The following is a 22,697-nucleotide window of genomic DNA, read 5'->3' on the forward strand; positions in this document are numbered from 1 at the left end:
AGTGAGAGTGGGATAAAAAAACCTGATGATATTATCTGGCTTGGAAGTAGGACACCAGTCAGCTTCTAAAATCCCACCCAACAAGCTCACCCTCCCACTGCCAAAATCCTTACAAAAACATGTATCCTCAGCCTCTCTGTTGGAGGGGCAGTGTCTGTTGATACAGGCAACAGCTGTTCAGTTGTGGTCTGGACTATACCTGCAGGTGAAATTACTCAGAATTAGCTATTTGCATGCTGTCCACCACAATTTTCAGCTGCATTTCCTTTTGTATAGACAGTCTTTTATTCGTATAGGTTGGTTTGTGACAGGAGGACATCTGTGAAATGTCTTGTGATAAATGATGTTGAGATTGTATCATCCTTTCATAGGATTGCAGTGAACCTTTGATCTTGTAAGTATTTCTGCAGACTACTGGAGAGGATTGGGCAACGTGACTGCAGGCTCAGCCCTACAGCCCTTAGCTACTGAAAATTGCATCCAAGGTTTTGGTAGCTTTACCTGAAGTAGTAATACATACAGTAGAGTATTTGTTGTATTTACAAAATTTACAATTTGGATCTGTGAAATAAGGATTTTTGATCTTTAACAAATACACAATTTTATGTGGCCATGTACATACGTACTAACCTGCCTCTTACCTCTCAAGTTACAAATAACAAACGACAGCCTTTTCAGCCTGTTAGCAAGAGGGGCAGATAGATTTGCAGCAGGTGTTATTTGCTCAGAGATTTAATTTAATGTGTTTGCAATTCTTTTTCTTAAAGCAGAATAGATTGTAACTTCGTAATACAGAACCAGATGTTCAAGGAAGAGAAGGGCATGGCACAAGTTCTCCTTTATTCGTAACATCCCTGTAACCAGTCAATGAGTGAAAATCATGAAGTTCACAACCCAAATCTCCCTGGTCCCTCAATCCTGTGGCATCATCTCAGTGTAACCAACAGCTTCCATATGGACAAGCAGCTCCTTGCTCTTAAGCTACAGCAGGGCACCTGAAAAGCACAGGATGAAACAAAGCTGTGTCTGAGTGACTTCTATCTGGTAAGTTCCTAACCCTAAAAAGAAGTAATAATTTGTCTTAAAGCCTGTGAACTCTCATATTGGTTGGGATTGTTTTGTTTTTCTCACAAAATATACCATAATAGAAATTTTCTTTCTGTCTCACAGTGGAGTTAAAATTCCCTTAAGGACATAATTTTCAGTATGATTCTCATGCTTAAAAGACATTGAGGTACTGCCAGTACTTACTATAGCTTACTTTCACAACAAAGACACAAAAGCAATTAATTTTCTTTTTCTTTCTAAATGGCTTTTATGTTTCAAGTCAGGCTGCCAAGAAACAAACCTCATTTGTTTGAAGGCTGTCACTTGTATAAAGAGCAAAATTATTTTGTCACCCTTGTTTTGCAGGATTATCTATCTCACTTGTTGCAATGGAAACCGAACAAAAAGCAATGCTAGGGGAAGACTGGTGGGGCTTTTACTGTGGATTGTTAATAATACTCAAGCATAATGTCAAAAGTCCATTGCAGAGCAATTCAGCCCCATCACTAAAAATGCACTTTAATGCTGCTGATAATCTTTTACTACCCATGAGTGACAGGTAGAGGGTAGATAGCTGAACCCACGTGTGTCTTAGTGAAATGAGTTATTCCTGGTCCATTCCTTGCAACCCAGACACCTGAGTCTGCAGCTCAGCCTCAGTGTGCAGCTGGAGAGGCTCTGGTGTTGCCTCTGTGTCTCTTGGACCAAAAATAGCAAAACTTTCACAGTGAACATTGCCGATTTCCAGCGGGCTCCAATCTTAATGTCCTTCACAGATTTTTCTTCTTTTTTTTTTTTTTTTTAATATAAATTGGAACTATAGTGACTTATTTCATGTTTGGCAATGAGTTGATTGTATTTATGAATAAACACTGCCTTAATTTTTTGTTGTATATAAACTCTTAGCAAAATCCATCTTCTCTGAGAAAATGAGATATCTCTTAGTCTAATAGGCTCTGGATAAAATAAGAGATCTTACAGTAAGTGCATCAGTTTCCTGACCATTTTTTTTTTGTTTATTTATTTTTAGAACTTAAGGATGTGGAGAAGCCAGTAGCACAAAAAACAGGAGACATGGTTGCATTGGTGCAAGTTGCTCCCTGGTTTGCTGGACACACTACCTTCTGCATCCTCCACTGGCACTAAAGGCAAGTGCTTTATGAATAGGAAAGAATTTTTTTTCGAAGATAAAACTCACAGCAATCTCAGAGGCAATGGGAACCTTTATTTTGATTATTTTCAATGTATTGACATTGTCCTTTTATGCAAACTTAACTGTAAAACACTCTTGAGATACTGCATAGAAAATACACATAGGAAAAACACATATATACACTTTCATAAAAATAGAATACATCTTTGCAAAATTACTTGTGTACAGTGTATTGACATTACTGAACCAAAATTACATCGTCTTTGGAGAAAAACATTCCATTTGTAAAAACCCCAAAACATTTTAACTGAGTTGGGAGTACTGAAATGAATATGGTTTTGAGCTAAATAAATGGCTATACCAGAATGTCAGAGTAAAAAAAAAAAAAAAAAATTATAAAATACCTGCTGTATAAAGTAGAAGTAGCCATGTTGTTTTTTCTTTCAAAAAACTAGTGACATGTCTAAACTTGCAAGGAAATCAAAAAATGTAGCAGTTCTGAATTCTGCTGTAGATTCTTCAGCTGAAAACAAACGTTAATGTCACTTGTTTCAGCATTTGCAACCATTAGGTACAGTGGTATTTGGTTTTTTTGAGCACACGACATAGTACATTACAGCCCTAATTCTATCAGATATTTGACAAGAAAAAATCTAATAGGTATAAAATTGTGAAACACTTAGCAAGCTTTAAAATATGCAGACCACTTGAATATTTTTTTTTCTTTTGGTTAGGCTTTTCTTTAGCTGCTTTCAACAGAGGCTGCTCCTTGCTTACTGCTTTGACCACATACTTTAGCTCATACTTTGGTTTTTCTGCTGGTTTTCCGAACAAACTGTTGAAAATGACTACTCCAGTGTAATAAATAAAACAAGTGGTAACAGGTCCTCAAAGCCATGGATTTCCCTCTTGAATTGGAATAACGGGACAGGAGGGCAGCCTCGGGGAAGAAGGGGAAAACAAAAGAGCATAGCACCACTTTCAAGTTACATGGTTCACAACTGTTTGGCAGGCAGTAGAGTCAGTCTGGAAGTGGTAATGCCCACCGGCATTTACAAATGTGGTTAAAATACTGTGATTACTGTCAGGTAGTTGGAATGTTTAATAGGGATAGGCTGACACAGCTATATAAACAATGAAAGTTGTCCGATACTCGATATTTCCATCGACGCTGTAGGATAAGGCTCTGACTCCCATGCGGTAAGTCTTTGGCTCTCGCAGTGGTCGGGTAGTGAACACGACTCCTTTCAAGTTCTCATCTCTCAGGGCAAATGGGATTGCTGGCTCCTCATCTGCCATTAAGAAGGTTGTCCTTGGGTGCATGACTTGATCATGAGTATAAGCAACCAGGCGGATTAAATCCTGACCAGCAGCTATGCCGAAGGGGAGGGAAAGGAGTTTGTACTCCAAGGCGTAGGTACTCAGATCACACTCCAAGTCATTGGCTGGGCAGTTTTTGAGGCAGAACCTAAGAACAAGCAGAGCACCTTAGCCCAGGGTGAAGGCACAGTATCATAAATAGTGCAGTAGGTCTTGAAGAGAATTTCTTCCCCTGTTTACCCTGTCACAGTATGCAGATTAAAACTTCACTAGAATATGCTCATGCATGTTTTATCCCTTGTTCCTTTGAAGTTGGAGCCCAGTTTAATGCCCCATTCTCCCTCAAAAGGTTCATCTCAGAAAGCGCCCAGAGGCAATATAAAGATATCAGATACAATAGTTGTTGCAGCCAATGGTTTACGGTTTAGTGACCTTGCTCTTAAATATTATGGTTGGAAAAGTTGGTTTAAAATGTCCAGGCAGCTCCATTTGAGAGATCATAAAGAACTGGAATGAAGGGCAAAGTGAATCTCATTTTATTAATCAGAAATCAGAACAGGAGATATTTCCTAGCTCTGCTTGTCAGTGCTAACAGAGGTTAGCAGGTAGCATGACCCATTTCAACTTAAATGTCAGTCGAGTTTGACTGCAAAGGTTTCTGATTAGGAAAGAAGCTTTTTTCCTTGAGTATATTGAGAGATTAAAATAATGTCTTTTCCAGAACAGGGGAATAAATAGAGCAACTTAAAAATATCAGAAGTTGCCATGAACTGTAGCGTTATTTTCATGACTAAAAGAAAGTACTAAATGTTTTGAAACTGATGGCAACTTAGCCCATTAGGGAAGTCGGAAACCTTAGATGCAAAGGCAGCCCTGTAAGTGACAAATGAATGACACTGAATCAGCAGAAAGAATCGCAGCATGCTGCCTACCAGGGTTCATATAGTAAAGGACCATTCTGGTGCTATTTCCTTTTGAAGTAATAGTAAAATACTGCTTCTGCTGCAGGGGAAGCATGGATGGAACACTGCTGCTTGAGAAACTGATGATCGTTTTGGCTCTCAGTGCTTTACCTTTTGCTAGTACGAGCTTTACTGGTGTCAGTCAAACTTAAAAAGTTTCTTCTTTAGCAAATACAGGTTGAGGATCTGAGCTTGGGGTGGGCGACAAGAGGCTGAAAATAAAACGTACCCAGAAAGAGGCTCTCGCTGATAGTTTGGTGGACAAGGTGTGTCTATGCACTGGTAGCTTCCTCTCATGTTGAAACACATCTGATTTGATCCACAGCTAATGCTCTGTTCGAGGCACTCATCAATATCTGAACATAAAAAAACACATGCAAATGATGAGTTGCTGGAAGAAGAATTTAAGTATTAAAAACAAGCTGGGTAAAGGCTGAGCAGACTCCAGGGCATACCTCTACACACAGTGAGATCTTTCTGAATCCTGTCTTGCTGTCTGAGATACTGGAGCTGCTGGTTCCAATAGTGTGCATTTATTCTTGTCAGCACTTTATTACTGTGCAGGATGGCATACTGTCCACAAGTTCCCTACAGCCATGATCCAACATAAGCCATAGTTCTCTTATCAAAAGATGCCATTTTTTTAAAAAAAATATTGTGGATCAGAACATCTGACTGCCTTTTTTTGACAGAGGCAGGTTAAGGATTATATTGGGTTTGATGCCAGAGCTGCTTTTCTACTTGCCTGGAGTTAAATGTGTCATGTCAGGTCACATGAGGAAACTTGAGAGAAGAAGTTGCAATTGTCTCATTTGCTGATGTTTTATGAAACATTAAAATGGGAAATACAAAAACTTCTGAAACTTGAAATTTTGAATGCAGAATCTTGTACAGCAAATTCAAAGAGGTGGCTTGCACATGTACTGAATATTATTTTTATCTCATTTATTTACAAATGTATTTCTGAACACTCAAAGGCATCTCCATACCTTGACAGGTTTTGCCGTTGGGCATAAGGCGATAACCAGACGGACAGGTACACTGATAACTTCCCAGGGTGTTTCTGCATTCGTGCTGACAGGTATCTCTGGTTTCACATTCATCGATGTCTGTGGGAAGAACCATAAGCACCTCCGCATCAGGATTATTTGAACCTGGTACTGAACTTAGGTATTTTTTGTCCTATTTATGTACAAGCGTATAGACAGAGTTGGTGGATGTTTTCTGGATCTTGTTTTCTGATGGGGTTGAATGTCTAAGAATAGCAAGTCTTTTCACACCTTACCTGGGCCATTCCTTGAAACTTTTTAATGACTAAAGTCAGCTTTGAAGGGATCCCTCACCTCTCCTGGCAGTGGTCACAAAACATATTCTAGCTGAAGAAACCAATCCTGACAGAGACTTCTGGGAAGAAAGGGGGATGTGCTCTCTGTATACATCGACAAGGTGATACAAACACGGTCTTGCACCAAACAGCAAGCTGAGGTGCCTGCTTAGAAGGTTTTAAGCAATATGCTTAGGAAACAGCCAGATTACTTATCTCACCAGAGGAAGCCTTGTCAGCGGGCAAGTTGTTCTTACAGTTACTCCCTTGTCAGGCAAAGCTGTTCCCTTTCCAGACTGGTCTTCCCCATGCCATGGGGATGAAATAAGCTCGGTATCTGGGAAGACTATCAATAAATGCTTTTAACTTTTTTTTTTTTTTTTTTTTAAATCTCCCTCTCAAATACAGAAGTAACAGACTACTTTATGTAAAATTTTCAGAGCAGGCTAGTGTGACTTGATCTGTGACACAGATCATATATAACTGTAATTTCTTTTGAAACACCTGCCTAATTCAGGACAGAAATAGAGACCCTACTCAAGTTAGGCTTGTGCAAGAGTTAAGACTTGCATGGTTAAAATAGTGGAAGGAAGGTCTTTGCTTCCCCTCTCTGTCTGATTTACATGGGCTGCACTAGGTAAAAATGTAAATGCAGAAGAGAAACAGATATGACTAGAAATTTATGGTATGTTGTTACCAAATTCTGATAATTGTCTATTGAAAGAACTTTCTTTTAAAAAAGCATCATTTGGGTATATTTTCCATATTATATAGTAATTTTTGAATTTCAGTCTTTGTTCCAATGAAACAGAAGTGCAAGAATATTAACTAATTCTAACTGGAAGCTGGGGTAAAGATGATAGATTTTAGCTTAACCCTTTCATCAGTGGCAGCTATATTCCTAGGCCTTTCAACTAAACTGCTGTACCCATAAGCTGCATTATAAAGACATTTCAGTAGCTGTATACATGTAAATGCAAGGTTTGATGTCTGCCTATCTAAACTTCTTATTAATAGAAGTATATTCATATTTGTCAACATTAATATATTTACTGCTGGAATTCTATAGCAGTATATATTCTAGCTGCTAGAATCTAGCTGTAGGTCACTGTTCATCCTGGAAGGATATTGTGCCTCCTATGAAGTGTCACTGCATGTGACACTAACGCACCACAAACTGCTACGTTACATGCAGTGGGACAAGCGCTAGTAAGGCCTGGCGGTGCCCTTAGTCTTGAACCCAGCAGTATTATCACAAAATAACTTTTTTTTTTTTTTAAGATACTTAAAATGTGAGTAAAGTTGGCAAAATCTGGCTTAAGAGAAGCATCCTTCAAAAGATGAACTCGTGTTTTATATCCTCGTCTGTCCTGTGTGTGAAGCATCAGGTCCGGTGACCCCTCCTGAAGCAGGCGGTGAGCCCTGGCTCCCAGCACAGGTCTGTTGGGCTTCCCAGGGCAGGGAGCGGAGCTTGCTCTGGGGGGGCTGCGCCCCAGCACCCCTTCTCCAGCTCCGGACCAGCAGTTACAGAGGGTCTAGATCCATAGACACTAGCTATTGCCACATGGGACAAACCTAACTTTTTTTTTTTTTTTGAGCAATAATTTCTAGGGGGGTTTCTTTGTTTGTTTAACTTCTTCACATTTAGTACAAATCAGTCCATGAACAGGACAGGCTGCTGTTCATTCTGACTTTCACAAGGAGCTGAGTTAAATTTTTAGTACTTGTGAAAATAGCAGTATTTCACTGGAAAACCTCACAGAGTAAGGAGGAGGTGAGCTAAATGCTTGATAGTTAGAGATGCCACATGCCTTTGTTTCCTGTTGATCTTACAGTGTATCCTGAGGCTTTGCACCTCTTAAAAAAAAGAAAAAGGGAGGGGAGGGGCGTCTGATCTTGCCAGTTACCATAACTACCCTGCTCTCCTCATCACAGCAAAAGAAATGGCAGTGCACAAACCCGTAATTGCTTACTTATAATCAATCTCTCCATGCTCAGTGAATGATATTACAACCTGCTATATATCATAACTACAGGTAATTTAAAAGCTTCTGCTTATATTGCCTGTATGGCAGTGACTACCATCCTGTAGCAGTGCTGGCATTGGCGTGCTCAAATCTAAAATCTTCATTCAAAACTTTTTTGAACCCGATTGTTACTACCATCAGTGGGAGTCTGACACAAGCAACATCCCCAGGACTAGACTGGGTCTACTGGTGTTTTCTGAAGTGTGAGAAAATTCATAAAAGGTAAGCTACCATAATCAGAAGAAAACCAGAGAGAAATAATTTTCAAACATTAAAACAAGTGGTTAGAAGGAGGTGGTTTGAAAACACTTTCGCTACAACGTGCTCAGAAGACAAGAACATGCAGAACACTCTAATATTTATCAGGATAATATGAAAAAAAACCACAGCACCACAAACCATCAGCCCCTGGTACATATGAAACAGTAACCTGAGAATAAGGACCAAAACAAGAGAATTGCATAGATATGACTGACATTTACCTACACATCTGCCATTTCTTGCCTCATAGCCTTCAGGACAAGTTTCTCTAATGTTCCTTCTAGTCCTGGAGAAAGGTATTCTGCTGTTTCTATACTCCGAGAAGGAGCTGTAGATATTTGAGGAGTGCCTGTAATATTGTTGCGGTTGATAGTTGTCTCTCACAGGGGAGAATTGAGCATAGTTATAGCTATTGTAATAGGCACCATAATTTGGCAATCTCTCCAATCCAGCGCAAGATTTCCCATCACCTAATAAATGTTGTCCAGGTGGACAGATACACTTGAAGCTGCCGGGGGTGTTGGTGCATTGAAATGCACAGGGTTTAGGCACTTGTTCACATTCATTAATGTCTGCTCATGTGACATGATCCAGAGCAACAAACCATGTGGAAAGGAGAAAAAACAAACAAACAACAACACATAACTATGTGTCTATATATACATGTATACTTATCTCAGTCTGCGGAACAAACTGAAGACATAGAAGTGAGATCTTGAAGGCAGTAAAATACGGAGAACACAATGCTGAGCAGGCAGGTTATCCTGTCCTGTACAGTAATACACCTCGATTCTTCCTGTAAAGCTATGTGTGACATAAAACTGTGCTCATGCAGGACCAGAACTCTGCTGCAGGTTTTGCCTCAGGTGTTACTGAAGGTAAGACGCGCCTGGAAAATGTGGATCTAAGTCTGTTCCCCTGTTTTTACAGAGGCAGGGCTTTGTGATAGCCTGAAAGCTGCCAGCTGTGGTGTCTACTGTTTACCAGAAAAGCTGCACTTTGGACCCACACTGTTCATCATTTCATCCTAAGCTGTTCACTACTACTTTAGCAATATTTTTTTTTCTTAAATGCTCTACAGATGAGTGGGAGAAGCTGTCAGGCCCTTCTTTAAAGGAGGATACTTAACACGGAGCATTCTTGGCAAGTACAGCGTCAGAAATTCATTCAAACTGGCACAGAGGGCTGCTCAAAAAGCTCCAGTACGGTTATTGCACTATGCATCAGAGGAAAAATCAGGTCTCAATGATGTGTCACAAGGCTGCAGGGGAAGGAGGTCAGGTATGTTCTAACCTTTGATGTTGTTATTGGTCATTCCAGCTGTGAAAGGTTGGAGACTTAATGGTAAATATTAATTCACTTAGGTGCAATTAAAAAATAGAATTACTTCTGTTTTCCTAAGGAATGCTTTTTTTTTTAAAAAAAGTTCAGTTTCCCTTTGAATTGTAATCCAAAGTAATTTGACCAACCCTAGCACTAAATGTCCATCCTTAAATCAAAACAGAGTGGTGAGCACACAAAGTATGGTAAGGGGTTTAAGGATATAACATGATTGGTGTCACTCACTCAAAGTAAATATGAGTGCTCTTGGATACTGTAGGACCAGGCCTTCTCCCACAGTCTCTCTGGCAACACCAGAGAGAAATTTTAGAAAATTTTCATCAAGTTGCTTCAGGTCTAGCTGAAAATTTGACACACATGGTATTCCTTTGAAAATTTACAGTCATTCTTTACTAGAAAAAGACAAAAATCTGCTAATAAAAAGGAATGTGCAACTCTGCAACAACCAGAAATAAACAAACGGATACAAACATACATAAACCATATCTATAATTTACATATATTATAAACCTTTTTATGCTAGAATTTCTGAACATAGTACTTTGAGCATAGTTTGTAACCCTCCAAGACACAAATGTTTGATAATGCTATGTAAAATTTAATACTGTTCAAAAACATAATAGAATACTAGACTGCATTTTTATTAAGTTTAACATTTTTTATATTTTGAAGTTTTAAAGTAATTTGGGAGTATTAATAATCAGATGTTTTAAGAGTTGGAAATCCAGGAGTAATTATGGCAAAGTATTACAGTATTTTCCAATTGTTATTTCACAAACATGTAACTGAAACTTTATATATTGATTGAAATATCATTAGTGTTGTCAAGTAGCACAAGCAAGAGAACTTTGTAATATGGCAACAACTAATATGAATTTTGAGTTTATTGATTTCAGGGTGTGTTTAAGATGAAAATTTTGTTACTCATATATATGTAAAAGAATACCAAAACTCATAATTTCCTTAGCACTCAAGTTAATTGCCAAGTTTTACATTCTTTACCTGCATCAAAATATTGCTTTTATATCACAGCCACCCCTGTGAGAAGTGTCACTGACTGACTGGTATGCCTAAGTCTCCACTGGACAGTATCCCTTTGATTATGCACCATAAATGTAACAAATTCATGAGAACAGGTGAAAATGAGTTTGAAACTTTGATTTTAAATTTCATGTTACATGCAAAAATGCTTTATAACACCTTTTGATAATGGCCTTCCATCTATCATATGGCATGTTGAGATCACAGAAATATTGTAATTCAGTTCGAGTGCACATATATCTATGGGTCTTGTGATGGCAAATGAGCATCTCAGCCCCATCCAACAGACATGGAATTATGGCACAAAGGATTTTACCCGGGGCAGAAGGTAGCACAGGTAAGAACAAAGATCAATTCTTCTGTTTCAGTCTGGGGTCCTGCTTACTTTTCAACTTTCCCCTGTGCTCGCTGGAAACACTAACAATTACTAACACATAAACTAGTATCTTTGATGAATCTTTGTTTTAAATTTTTAAGTGGATAAAAAAAAATATCAAAGGTTCGTAAAGGTCATACTTTAAGAGGGAGTTTTCAGTGGTCCTTGGTCAGAAGACAGCTTTAGGGCAGCTGCCAGTGTTTTGTGAAAATCTGTAGTCCTAAACTTTATCTAGCTTATTATTGACAGAAATTTAAATGGTTTCAATATATGTTAAGGAGTCTGGGATTGATTTTATTTCAGTAGAGAGCTGCTGGTGGAAGTAATGTCTTGATGTACAGCCAGATGTTTCTAACTGGCATTTAATCTCTTGTGAACAAAAAAAACAACAAACCAAAACATTCCTGGCTTTTGGTAGTACAGAATCTTAGTTTGTTTAAAAAGAAAAAAATTCCTATTTTCCACAGCAGCTATTTATCACTTAGGAAAGCTAATCTTGAAGAGGTAATCACGGAGGAATGCTTCTCCGATGTGATAGATGAGAGCAACTGAAACCAACTTTAGTGTCATATACTAACATTCATAAATCATTATTATCAGGGTGGATCAACTATTATATTTTAAATACAGAAAGGGTGAAATACATAAAATACAGAAAGGGTGAATCTAAGTGATCCTAGTGCCATTCTAAGGTCTATTAAATGCCAAGGGAAGTGTTTTATGCACTTACACTGACACCATACATTAAACTCTCTTGCTATCCATGTTAGAGCTACAAGAGCATCCTTCAAATGCTGCCCCTGTGTGCGTGGGAGAAAGTTCTGCACATTTTTATGCCAAAAGGTTCTGTGCAGATAGCACAGGGCAGTAACTATGTGGTCAGCATTCCACTGACTGACAGGAATCCTCCTTCCCTGCTGTGATCCACCCAAACCAGAAAGGGGAGTGTTGAGCGATAAGGCGTACCAGCTTCCTCCGCCCTACCCGTTCGGAGCACCCTTCGCAATTCTAGCGGGCAGGGAAGTGCACCCATGGCTGTCACTTGCAGAGGTGAATCTGGGTCTGGGTGTATCATGCCTCTTGCAACACACTTCCTCTGGGTGTTCTCCTTTAGCAGAACCCACATCACTCCCTGCTTGACTGCCTTCAGCTGTGCATCAGTGCAGTGCAGGGTCTAGCCAGCCACATTTCACTGCCCTAGCAGCTAACAAACCTGACCTGATTTTTATAAATGAAGCCTCATGCAGCGGCAGCTTGCCATGCACCAGCACTCCGAGATGCTCGTACATTTTGTTTTCAGAGTATGGTCGTATAACAATCTCCCTTTGGAATCATTTTGTTTTGGAGTGGGACACTTAGTTTTAGATGGGCAGTTTTGAACTTCAGAGCAAATTTATCTGTATAGCCTGGTCTTCAGATAGGATTGCATTGTTGGATGTGTTACAGAAGAAAGCCCAGCCAAAAGCAGCAGCAGAAAATATGTGATACTGATGTTTCTGGACAGCTTACCCACACAAGGTCTTCCAACTCCCTGGGACCGGTATCCTCTTGGACATACACAACGGTAACTTCCTCGTGTGTTTTCACAAATCTGGTTATAGCGACACTGGTGGGTTCCATCCCGACATTCATCAACATCTGCAAGCAACACGGCAAGGGGAAATAGTCAGATTTTTCTTGAAACTTCTTAATGTAGAAGGAATGCAGTTAAGCAGTGAATGAATCTGGCCGCATAGATAGGTTTGGCCTCTGAACGTACACTTTTCCCACCTGGTGCCATCATCAGGCATTACTCTATAACAGTTTGTGTTACGAATCACAATCTGCGTTTCACAATCTAAAAGCAGATTTTCAGCAAATACACAGATGCATTTTTCAACCATATTATATTTACACACTCTTTTCCTGTTAATTTTCAAAACTTTTCAATGAGGTTTCCAATGTGATCAGCTACTCTTCAAAGAGATATAATCCATTTTCATGTCACATCCCACTAGAAAAAAAGATTTGGCAGTATATGTAACATCGGTTCTGTTGAAAAGCATCCCTGATAAGCAGCAAGGACCTGTGATCACAATTCAGAGATCCCGAGATAAATTCATAAGCAAGCATTCACACGAGGCAAAACATTTTGGTCAATGAACAGTTTGTAGAATTCAAGGTGACAATGCAGAAAAGATGCTGAGGAAAACCTTACTGTTCTTTCTTCGGAGAAATGGAAAAATAGAAGTGGCAAGGGTACATCTATTATTTTAATACCAATTACAAAAAAAGTTAAATACATATGTTCCCATAAATGAACAGAAGTTAGTGCCTTAACATGCAGATCTTAGTAACTGGAGATGGACTATCTCCCAGATTATTATTTTTTGAAAAAAATTCATCGTTGCCCCTTCCTTTACCATCATTGTACAGTGCATTAACACTTCTACTCACCAATACAAGTTCCATTTTCTGCTTTGGTCATTCCATTGGGACACAGATCAATGCACTTATAGCCACCACGTGTGTTTTTGCAAAGTTGATCAGGCCTGCACACATTCTGCCTGCACTCATTTACATCTTATTTGGAGAAAAAAAGAAAAAAAAAAGGCAAAAATGGAAATGAACTCATTTCCTTATGTGCAATTCCTAAAGCACAGAATAATCCAGCTGTAATTATACTGTGTACGTGCATCCGAATGCATTTCATGCATCTTTATCAGTCAGGCCAATTCCCACTTCCTCTGGCTTAAAAGCTGAATTTGTTTCTTTTCCTCTGGCTGAATTTGTTTGTACTGCTTTACAAACAAATTCAGAAATACATACTAAGTAGATCATCCACAGTAGTTTTTTCATTCATAAAGGCTCCTGATTACAAATATAGCAACATCTTTATGTTGAACTATGTCCGTGGGAAAGAGGTCATAAATACTCAAAAATTTATTCATACCCATGCATTTTCTGCCCTTCAGCTGATATCCTGGATCACAACCACAGTGGAAACTTCCTATAGTATTGAAGCAATGCTGATGACAGGAGTTGGACTCTTGACACTCGTTAACATCTGTTGAACAATACAAAACCTTGATACCATAGCTCTGAACTGTTGTCGTCATTTACCTGAACCGTGCAGTGTTTCGGTTGAGTCAACCAATGTTCTGGACTCTGCGTGGAGCTCTAGTTACTACACTATGGAGGTATGTTCAGAAGTGTTTACTTCGATCACTTCTTGGTAAAGTAATATGCACGTGTGACACAATAGCAAGAATGTTAGGTCCTGACAGGACTTTAAACTTTTTTCTAAAGATGCAAAAAGCAAAGGTTTCAAAAAACAAAACAAAAAACCCAACCCCAAAAAACAGAACAAACCCCAACAAAACCACAAAAGAAAAAAACCAAAAAACAAACCCCCACAGTGTTGTTAATGAATATTTATAGACACTGTATTTGGAGATGCAACTTTTTAAAAGTTAGTTCAGTTGTGTGAAAGACAACATTTTCAGTTTATGAAAGCTAACACCAAAACCCAGAGACGTCTGCATACCTTGGCAGCTAAATCCGTCAGCTGTCCTCCTAAAGCCATTCCCGCATCTAACCACGCAACGGTAGGAGCCGATGATGTTTTCGCAGTCCTGGCCAGCATGGCAGCTGTGTCCCCCTAACACACACTCATCAATATCTGTAATTAAAAACAAGCTGTAAACCTCACTGTGTCAAAATGGAACACAGATTAAGCAGTGTCTCGAGCATGATCAGCTATGAAATACTTGATTGCAAATATATTCAGTTATTAAATACTTGGAATACCACCAATAAATTATATTCTTATAATGAGAAAATGGCCCAGCCCCAACAGAACGTTTCCTTAGTGATTTTATTGCCATGGGGCTTTTTGTATCCAACCTGTCCACAGCAACACTTCTCTTACCCTGGCATGCTCTACCATCCGCAGAGATAGTGAGGCCCTTTGGGCAGGAGCAATAGTAAGATCCCATCGTGTTATGACAGGTATGGGAACAAGGATGTCGCATAGCACATTCATCTTCATCTGGAAGAAGGAAACATTTGAAAAAACAGTGAGACTTTACAGCAAGCTATACCAAACATACCCTTCGTAAGAGATACACCTGGTAAAGCCCACAGGGCAACACTAGATGGAGCAATGGAGCAGCTTCACAGAAACCATTCAGTGGTGTGTTCTCCACTATTTTTACGGCTTCCAAACCTCCACTAACACTGTTTGCTGGAACCTTGTGTTAGCTTTGCAGGACTGGGTCAGCTACCCTTGTAATGGATGTTTGATACAATCATTTCCAGAGAATCTCTACAACAGGACAGATGGGTTTCAGTGTTAGACTGAAGATTTCCTAGATACATGTGCAAAGGTTACTACATGTTCCACGTTTAAAGTTTTAGAACTGTTTTACAGACAATACTGCAAGTGGAAAATTGTTTTAGTGACCTTATTTTCCGTTTTCCTAGTTTTAAACCTTTTAGAGGGTATAGTGTTTGCTTCTTGTGTTATTTCCTTAACTTACAACTTTCAAGGGGCAATGAAATAAGCCCACAAAAGTATATCCGATGATTGTTCCCTAAACCAAATATGACTCGGTCACCTAGAAGAGACTGCTACAATGCTTGTAACCTTCTCTTTACCTCCATCCCCCAAGCAGGAGCTTGTGGGCTGTTGTCTAGGTTGCAAACACTTGTCCTTCCTTCTGTGCAGATCATAAAAGTGCTTCATTGCTTTGCAGGCTCAGCAGATACTGTGGCTCTGGTCGGACTAGTAGCTGAGTACTGACGAAAAGCTGTCTGGGCACTACTTCTATTCTAGGTGAGTACAGAAGTCTTCATCTGCCTTTGAACCCACACCCTTTTTCCAATCGTAACTTACGCTTTTTGAAGTACGTACTGCATGCTTTGAAACCCTAAAGGTGATGCAAATTCTGGTGGTGAGCACTGCAGCCAGCTGGGGGGCCCCCAGCACAAGACAGACATGGACCTCTTAGAGCAGGGGAGGCCACAAAGGTGGTCAAGAGGGCTGGAACCCCTCTGCTATGGAGGAAAGCTGAGAGAGTTGGGTTGTTCAGCCGGGAGAAGAGAAGGCTCTGGGGAGACCTTATTGTGGCCTTTCAATATATAAAGAGGGCGTATAAGAAAGATGGAGAGACTTTTTACCAGGGCCTATAGGAGCTCTGGTAAAGGGCCAGGACAAGGGGTAATGGTTATAAATTTAAAAAGGCTAGATTTCGGTTGGAAATAAAGAATAAATTCGTTACAATAAGGGTAGCCAGGCAACAGGTTTCCCAGAGTGGATGACCCATACCTGGAAGTGTTCCAAGGCCAGGTTGGATAAGGCTTTGAGCAACCTCGTCTAGAGGAAAGTGTCCAAGGTAGAAGGGGTTGGAACTAGAGGATCTTCAAGGTCCCTTCCAATCTAAAGCAATCTATGAGTCTAGGATTACACACTACCCTTGTCACATCATTACCTGAACAGTAAGGCCCAGTGGAGTCCAAACCAAACCCAGCAGGGCACTGATTGCTACGATCTCCTGCATGGTAAAGAAAGCACATGTTACTTGTGGATAAAAATATGGCCATTTTATTACTTTCAAAAAACTTTAACATTAGGAATTCCAGCCCAGCTATTTATAAAAGATTTATTATACTTGGACACTAAAATAGGAACTTTTAAATCCAGACTTTAGTGTTTTTTCTACTTGGGCATTAAAAGTCAGTAGTACATAGTTTTTGCTGTTTTGAAAAACATTAAACTCTGAGGGGTTTCCCTCAGGGTAAATGCAAGTTGCATCCCAGCCCAATACATCCTGCAGAGTTCCTCCATAAAGTTTTCGTTATTAGAAGTATAAAGACCATTTGGTTTCACTTCGTGTAAAAGGAGGGAAATAAATACAAACCAAACCAAACCAATCACCATGTCGCAGACTGTGGGAAGCCACTGTAGAACACTGCAAGTGCACACTACGAACTGTAATGTAGAACTCTGGCAGAGACTGCTCAAAGACCACACAGTTTTTGCTGCTTGAAAACTGATTTAATAAATAGGAAATTTTTTAAAAAGCAGTCTATTAATTGTTGGAGAAACTAAATGCAAATTCAGTAAAGACCTGGCCAGATTTATGCATAGGCATAACTTGATCTGGAGACTTCCTTTTAACAGACTCCTTTTTAAAATGGTAACAACAACAACAAAAAAAATCTTACTTGGTTTTCAAATTGCATAATGAGTTTGTAGTCTGGCAAGTGGAAAAATCATTATTTTACTTCATTTAGAATGTCATAATTGAAAAGAAAGACTAAGGCAGGCAATCTCACTGTTTCATTTACTTTCGAACCTGAGTTATTTCCGTACTATGTAAAATAAGCCCAAATAGTATTTAAAAAGATAACAGGACATTCTACTAACCAGTTATGACTTCTGAAAGGAAAACCCATTTACACAAACACATGCCCTATTCCTTTAAGATCACCTGGGTTATTAAAAGCCAGCAGTTAGTAATGCTGACACAGTGCAACAGACGATAGAGCTACTAGCTTGCCACCTCTGTGGTAGGACTCAGCGGCTTTACAGACTGTACGTAAGCCTGTGTCTACAGAGCATGGCGTAACTGTGCACCATTCATATCTGGCCTTAAAAAAATGCATCCATAAAACACCAATAAAGTTTTCAAGATGCAGCTTTGCATCATATTTTCCATATATGCCAAATAATTCCAGAGAAGTTCAAACTGAGGAATGACTTGGGACATTTTACCCATTTTAGTGCTAAATTACAAATGTTCTTCCACTTCATTACTACCTTACTTACATTTATGTGGGTTTTGCTGCAAGAAGAAAATACACAATCCTTTTTCTCAATAGCTATGCAAAACCAAACTCAAACATAAAAACCCACCGACAGCTGACCCCATGAAAAAGCAACAGTAATTTCATTTTAGAGAATGAAAGGAAATGGAGAAGTATTCTAGGTTGACTATCTGAAGCTACTGACGACGCTGTTAGAAGTGTTAGCAAATGCAGATGTACATCATCGATGACAACTACAGGTATAGTCAGTGCAAACAGCTTTTACATCAGTTTATGGCTATATTAACAAGACACATAGGTTCCAGGATCTACGATAAAGTTACCCAGGTTTCACAGAATTTCCTCTTTCAAGGCCGTAACCAGATTTTAAGAATACAGGTCATGAATTCTAGAAAGATAGGATATCATTTTTTAATTGTTTCATTTTGATGAAAGATTAGAACAATACCTTTTGCAATGGAAGCATGGATTTTAAAAGCCACAGTTTCTTCCAGTGGGTTGTACTCTGTTGTAATAGAGGAAGCATGGAGCGTTTCCACCAAGAAAGGCATCTTTCCCTTGGTGTAGTCATAGGTGATGGTGTGGTTCCATGTATAGGGAACACTAACTCCATCTACAGTGAAGAGACGGGTAGAATGGGCATACAGTTGCCCAGGGCCGGTTTGAATATAGTCTTCTGTGTAATCCTGAAACAGCAAGATTCAGGCATCAGCTGCTGGGTACAGCCAACACCACTGTGGTCTTCGTATTTTAAAGTGGTACGAAATGTATTCTGAGAAAGAGTCTTTTTTTAACATCAGAACAAACTGTGTTTTCCACAACACACGCCTTTTCTAGTCTTATTTTAGCAGCCAAATCTTAACAGAATCTGGTGTATTTCTTTAAATAACAAACATGTGGATGCTGATGATGGGGGCCACGGCAGAGCATTTCCCAAAAAAACTGGAAATTATCTCACCATTCAATAATCATCTTTTGAACTAAGTATTATTTCTTTTTTTATTATTCTAAGTCAGATGCTGACAACATGTGCTAAATAAACAGTAGAGAAAAATCTTGCCACTGAAAACAGGTATATGTATCAGACATGCTATATATTGCAGCATATTGAAGTATCAAGAACTTCATGTATATTTCTTGTACTGTGGGATTAATATATTAAAGCATTTTCACTGGTTACCTACCAACTAATTACCACCTTTACAGAATGTTCTTTTACAGTAAAACCAATTATCAAGCACCTGGTTTTAAACCAAAACTTTCATACCACATATTATATTAAGCAAAATGTTTTTTGTGTCTTAAACTAAATCAAAAAGATAAAAAAACAGTTCCTTTGAACTCCATCCTTCTATCAGGAGTACAAGGTCGTGAGAGAAGCTATCTTACTAGGAGCAGTAGAGAGTATCTCCTAGAAACAACAAGCAGAGAAATTCAGTAGCAAGTTTACAACCTTTTGCCATATGATCACACAAACTGCCCCCTCTAACCACTCCTGAACAAGTTCATAGAGAAGTGTCATTCTTTGAAAAATCAAATTCTGTAAAATATTTCCAATGAATTGTATAACGGAACTATCTGCCATAATAGATATCTCCACAAGACAAAGTTGTGATGCTACAGGAGAGAAAGGAGCACATCACTGACAGCATCATGACAGTGTGCACAGTAAGAACACACAGAATGCCCTGTGATATAATCTGATTTAGAATCTGTTAATCCCCTGTCTTTGCCATTTTACCAGCCACAGGAATGTGTCTCTGCCAGACCACATACAGTTGTAGCTGCAAACAAATCATCAGCAATATTCAGAAATTTTTGCAAGATGCCACGGTGTAAAAGGGCTGGTGGCATCCTCAGGGAAGCCAAGAAATCAGACAGGTTTAAGATGCACCTTTATAGCTCTACTGAAAGCAACACCTCACCTGCCTGCCTCTGATAACTAGCCCCAAAGACACCTCTCAGTACTACCTTCTAACATTTAAAAGTCCTGAGTGACCAACACTACGTTTCTGACAACAACTTGTTTTCAAAGGCAATGTTAACACCTGTCAGTTAAACCAGGCACAAAATAAGTTTCACACAGTAGAACAGTGTTCAGGACTTAGCGCCTACTGCTTTAAAATAGGTGAGAGAGGATGTATATATCAATGAGAGAAGGGGTAGTATCCCAAGCAGCTTTACCTTCACGTTAACATCAGCTACTGACTGGAGCTGAAGCACGTGGCCACTCACAACAACGTCCAGCAGCAAGGCTCCGTCTGAATCCAAGCCCCGGGCAATATGTGTCATTCGCAGAACCTCCCCTGTGAATTGTAAGAGCACACTGGTTTATAAAACATCCTAACCAGAGACTCATGTTAGCCACACGGTATCTGAACCGGCATCCCTTGACCAGTTATTTTATACTCATATTTTTATAGTGTGTACCATGTCTATAAGAAATTACATGTTTCAAATTACAGCTCTAAAAGCTGTATTTAAGCCTCAGAAAGCCATAGTCATTCAGAAAATACTGATGTAAGCACAAGACTCAAAGTTCAGCAATAGTTATGTGCTCTTTTTTAAGAAATGCTGTATCTATCAAGCTTATTGAAAAGAGACGGTATATCACAGGGAACTAACCAGTTGCAAACTCCACTTGCGTTTCCCTCTTGAAGACTGCATCAGTGAGGGTAAACCCATTCATTGCTTCTCCGATTTCTTTTGCAGTTGTCCAATAAACTGGGCTGAGTATAGAAACAAGCTTCCTCATCGCTGGACCTGAAAGAAACGTGACATAACATTTGAGAGCTTTTTACTTAACATCATGTGACCCACATCAGTAGGAGATGACGATGAAGACCTAAAACTAGTGGAGCCCTTAAGATTTAAACCAGAAAAAAGTATGTATTGGTGTATTCAGAGGAATCATTTTACTAATACTAAAGTACTAGAAGTAAATACTGAAGATTCCCTTTTTCTCTCTCTTTCTGTGAAAAGTTTAGAGCAGTTTCTTCAGTGAGACTCAACAAAATGAAGTGGTGAAAACTGCCACTGCACAGAACTCAGCCTGGCTCAAGGAGAAAAAGTGATAAAAAGTAAGAAAAGCTTACCGAGGCTCCAAGGGACATTTGTAATCTTTGCTTGTATTACTCTAGTTTCAGAGTCAGGGCTGTCTGTTACTGTGGCGTTCAGGAAAGCAATTCCAAATTCAATGTCATTAATATTTCCAATGATGCTGCCTTTGGCATGTGAAGGCCCACCTGTGCGGTGGAGGGAAGGAAGGAAAGAGGGAAAAAAAATACGCCCATGTGAAAACTCTGATGTCTGATATTTTGGGGGACAGAAAATTCAAAAATATTGTCCAGCATTTTAAGAAGCAAGGACATTTCTGCAGATATTGCTACATTATTTGCAAGAGTAAAGTTCACAACCTGCAAATAACAGGATGCTGCATATGCGTAGTCTGAGGTACACGCACAGTAACACAGGAATCACCTTCTCTGTCTGAAAAGCAACAGTTGTTTAACAGCATACTGCAGAGCTATAGAACAGCTTAACAAAAAAATTATCCAGCTGAAGTTGCAGGGGATATTTAAGCCAAAAAAAATGAAATTACTCAGTCAACTGGCTGAGACACAGTCAAATCAGGAGTGCTGCAGGCTTTCACCATATCGGCATTGCATGCAGGCTGTAAATGAACTCACCGGGACATGCTTGGGTATTACACCTGGATATTTGGGAGGAGTCTCCAGGACAAGGACGTCCACGATTTAATGGGGCTGGATTACTGCACAGGCGTATGCGAGTCTGCTCTCCTCCTCCACAAGAAGCAGAGCATCGGCTCCATGTTTGCCACTGCCCCCAGTTTCCATCCACTGCAAAATAAAGAATGAAGAAAACTTTTTTAAAAAAAAAATGTTTCAGGCTGCATCAGTGATGCTATAGTGTCATTTTCCTTCTTGATGGAATCAATGTGTTAGAGAAACACAGTAACTCAGGGGATGACAAAAACACCTTAATGGGCAGGCATGAACACTTCTCCGCTCAGAAAGATGCTACCTGTAACATTCTGTCTGTTGCTGTACTGGAAACAAGGCGGCTCCTCCGGGGGATGTTTCCATTGTAACAACTGGGGATTCAGCAAGAGCCTGGCAAAGTTCGCCCCTACGTCACACTGAAGAGGTACCATGTCATGGCTGACCAGGGAAGCTCTGTTCAGCGCCACCTACGCGCGCCCTGCACAAGCCTGTGAGCCCCGCCGTGGCAGCAGAGGCCGGGTGTGCAGGCAGCAGCTCAGCTGGCTGTGGGTGGCCACCCACGCGTGGCTCCGTGGCTGGGAGCTGCACGACCCTGCCAGTCTCCGCGCCCATGCCCTGAAAGTATCCCTGAAGGGCTCCAGAGAAACCGATTTCAAAAGTAAAACACATGGTTGGATGTATGTGGAGCCATCACAAACCAGTTTATAAAGAACAGCTGTCACACTTTTGGGCAGCCTGTCACAAGAGACCACCTGTCCGTCTAGAGCTTTGAGCGCTTTTACTGCTCCAAAGAAAACAGCCAAGATTGCATAGGTATAACACTGATGGAAGAGTCCAAGAAACTAAACCAAACGTAAATCTTGCAAACCAAGGCACATTTTCTCACTATCTGAGCTCTTACAAGAGGCCAGTTAGAGTTGGCTTGAACTACACACGTGTGGGAGTCTGCACGGCCTCGGTAACAACAGGCGATAGTACAGGAACACGAGTGCGTGTTGAACAGTTATCTGGGAACGCTTGGTCGGATACGATGCTTGCCCAAAACTAGCAACGATAAGAGGAAAGTAACAAAACTTTGCTTCAGACAACCATTAGCCAAAATGCCAGTAACGAGGGAACTGGGAATAATCACAACAGCAGCGTGAAAATGAGTGACTGGGGCGGATAAACCCAACCAAGAGGAGGGTACACAAGGAACAGCGTGGGCTTAGTGCTGTAACCTCCATCGAGCCGTGATGGCGTCTCCCTCCACGCCGTGAGCAGCTGGCACCCAGCTATGGGGGCTGAAGGAA

General features: G+C 40.0%; 1 protein-coding gene and 1 long non-coding RNA gene across 2 annotated transcripts in view; one reads left to right on the plus strand and one right to left on the minus strand.

Moving 5' to 3' along the window:
* Positions 1-2,252: 2,252 nt before the first annotated feature.
* Positions 2,253-22,697, minus strand: part of HMCN1 (hemicentin 1) — a 202,261-nt gene continuing 181,816 nt past the window's right edge. The window contains exons 93-107 of the mRNA XM_040610626.1: positions 21,352-21,522; positions 20,758-20,907; positions 20,288-20,425; positions 19,847-19,968; positions 18,111-18,348; positions 16,324-16,386; positions 14,763-14,882; positions 14,379-14,513; positions 13,785-13,898; positions 13,289-13,414; positions 12,362-12,490; positions 8,316-8,666; positions 5,472-5,591; positions 4,712-4,838; positions 2,253-3,668 (exon numbers count right to left, since the gene is read on the minus strand). Coding sequence (XP_040466560.1) covers positions 3,302-3,668; positions 4,712-4,838; positions 5,472-5,591; positions 8,316-8,666; positions 12,362-12,490; positions 13,289-13,414; positions 13,785-13,898; positions 14,379-14,513; positions 14,763-14,882; positions 16,324-16,386; positions 18,111-18,348; positions 19,847-19,968; positions 20,288-20,425; positions 20,758-20,907; positions 21,352-21,522 — 2,471 coding nt within the window. The 3' untranslated portion in view covers positions 2,253-3,301. The remainder of the gene's footprint in view (positions 3,669-4,711; positions 4,839-5,471; positions 5,592-8,315; positions 8,667-12,361; positions 12,491-13,288; positions 13,415-13,784; positions 13,899-14,378; positions 14,514-14,762; positions 14,883-16,323; positions 16,387-18,110; positions 18,349-19,846; positions 19,969-20,287; positions 20,426-20,757; positions 20,908-21,351; positions 21,523-22,697) is intronic.
* Positions 13,907-20,424, plus strand: LOC121095576. Its single transcript, XR_005830151.1, has 3 exons — positions 13,907-14,031; positions 15,589-15,668; positions 20,375-20,424. It is a non-coding gene; the product is annotated as an uncharacterized LOC121095576 (long non-coding RNA).

This window comes from Falco naumanni, chromosome 11 (genome assembly GCF_017639655.2).
Source record: "Falco naumanni isolate bFalNau1 chromosome 11, bFalNau1.pat, whole genome shotgun sequence".
In the NCBI taxonomy this organism is placed as follows: Eukaryota; Metazoa; Chordata; class Aves; order Falconiformes; family Falconidae; genus Falco; species Falco naumanni.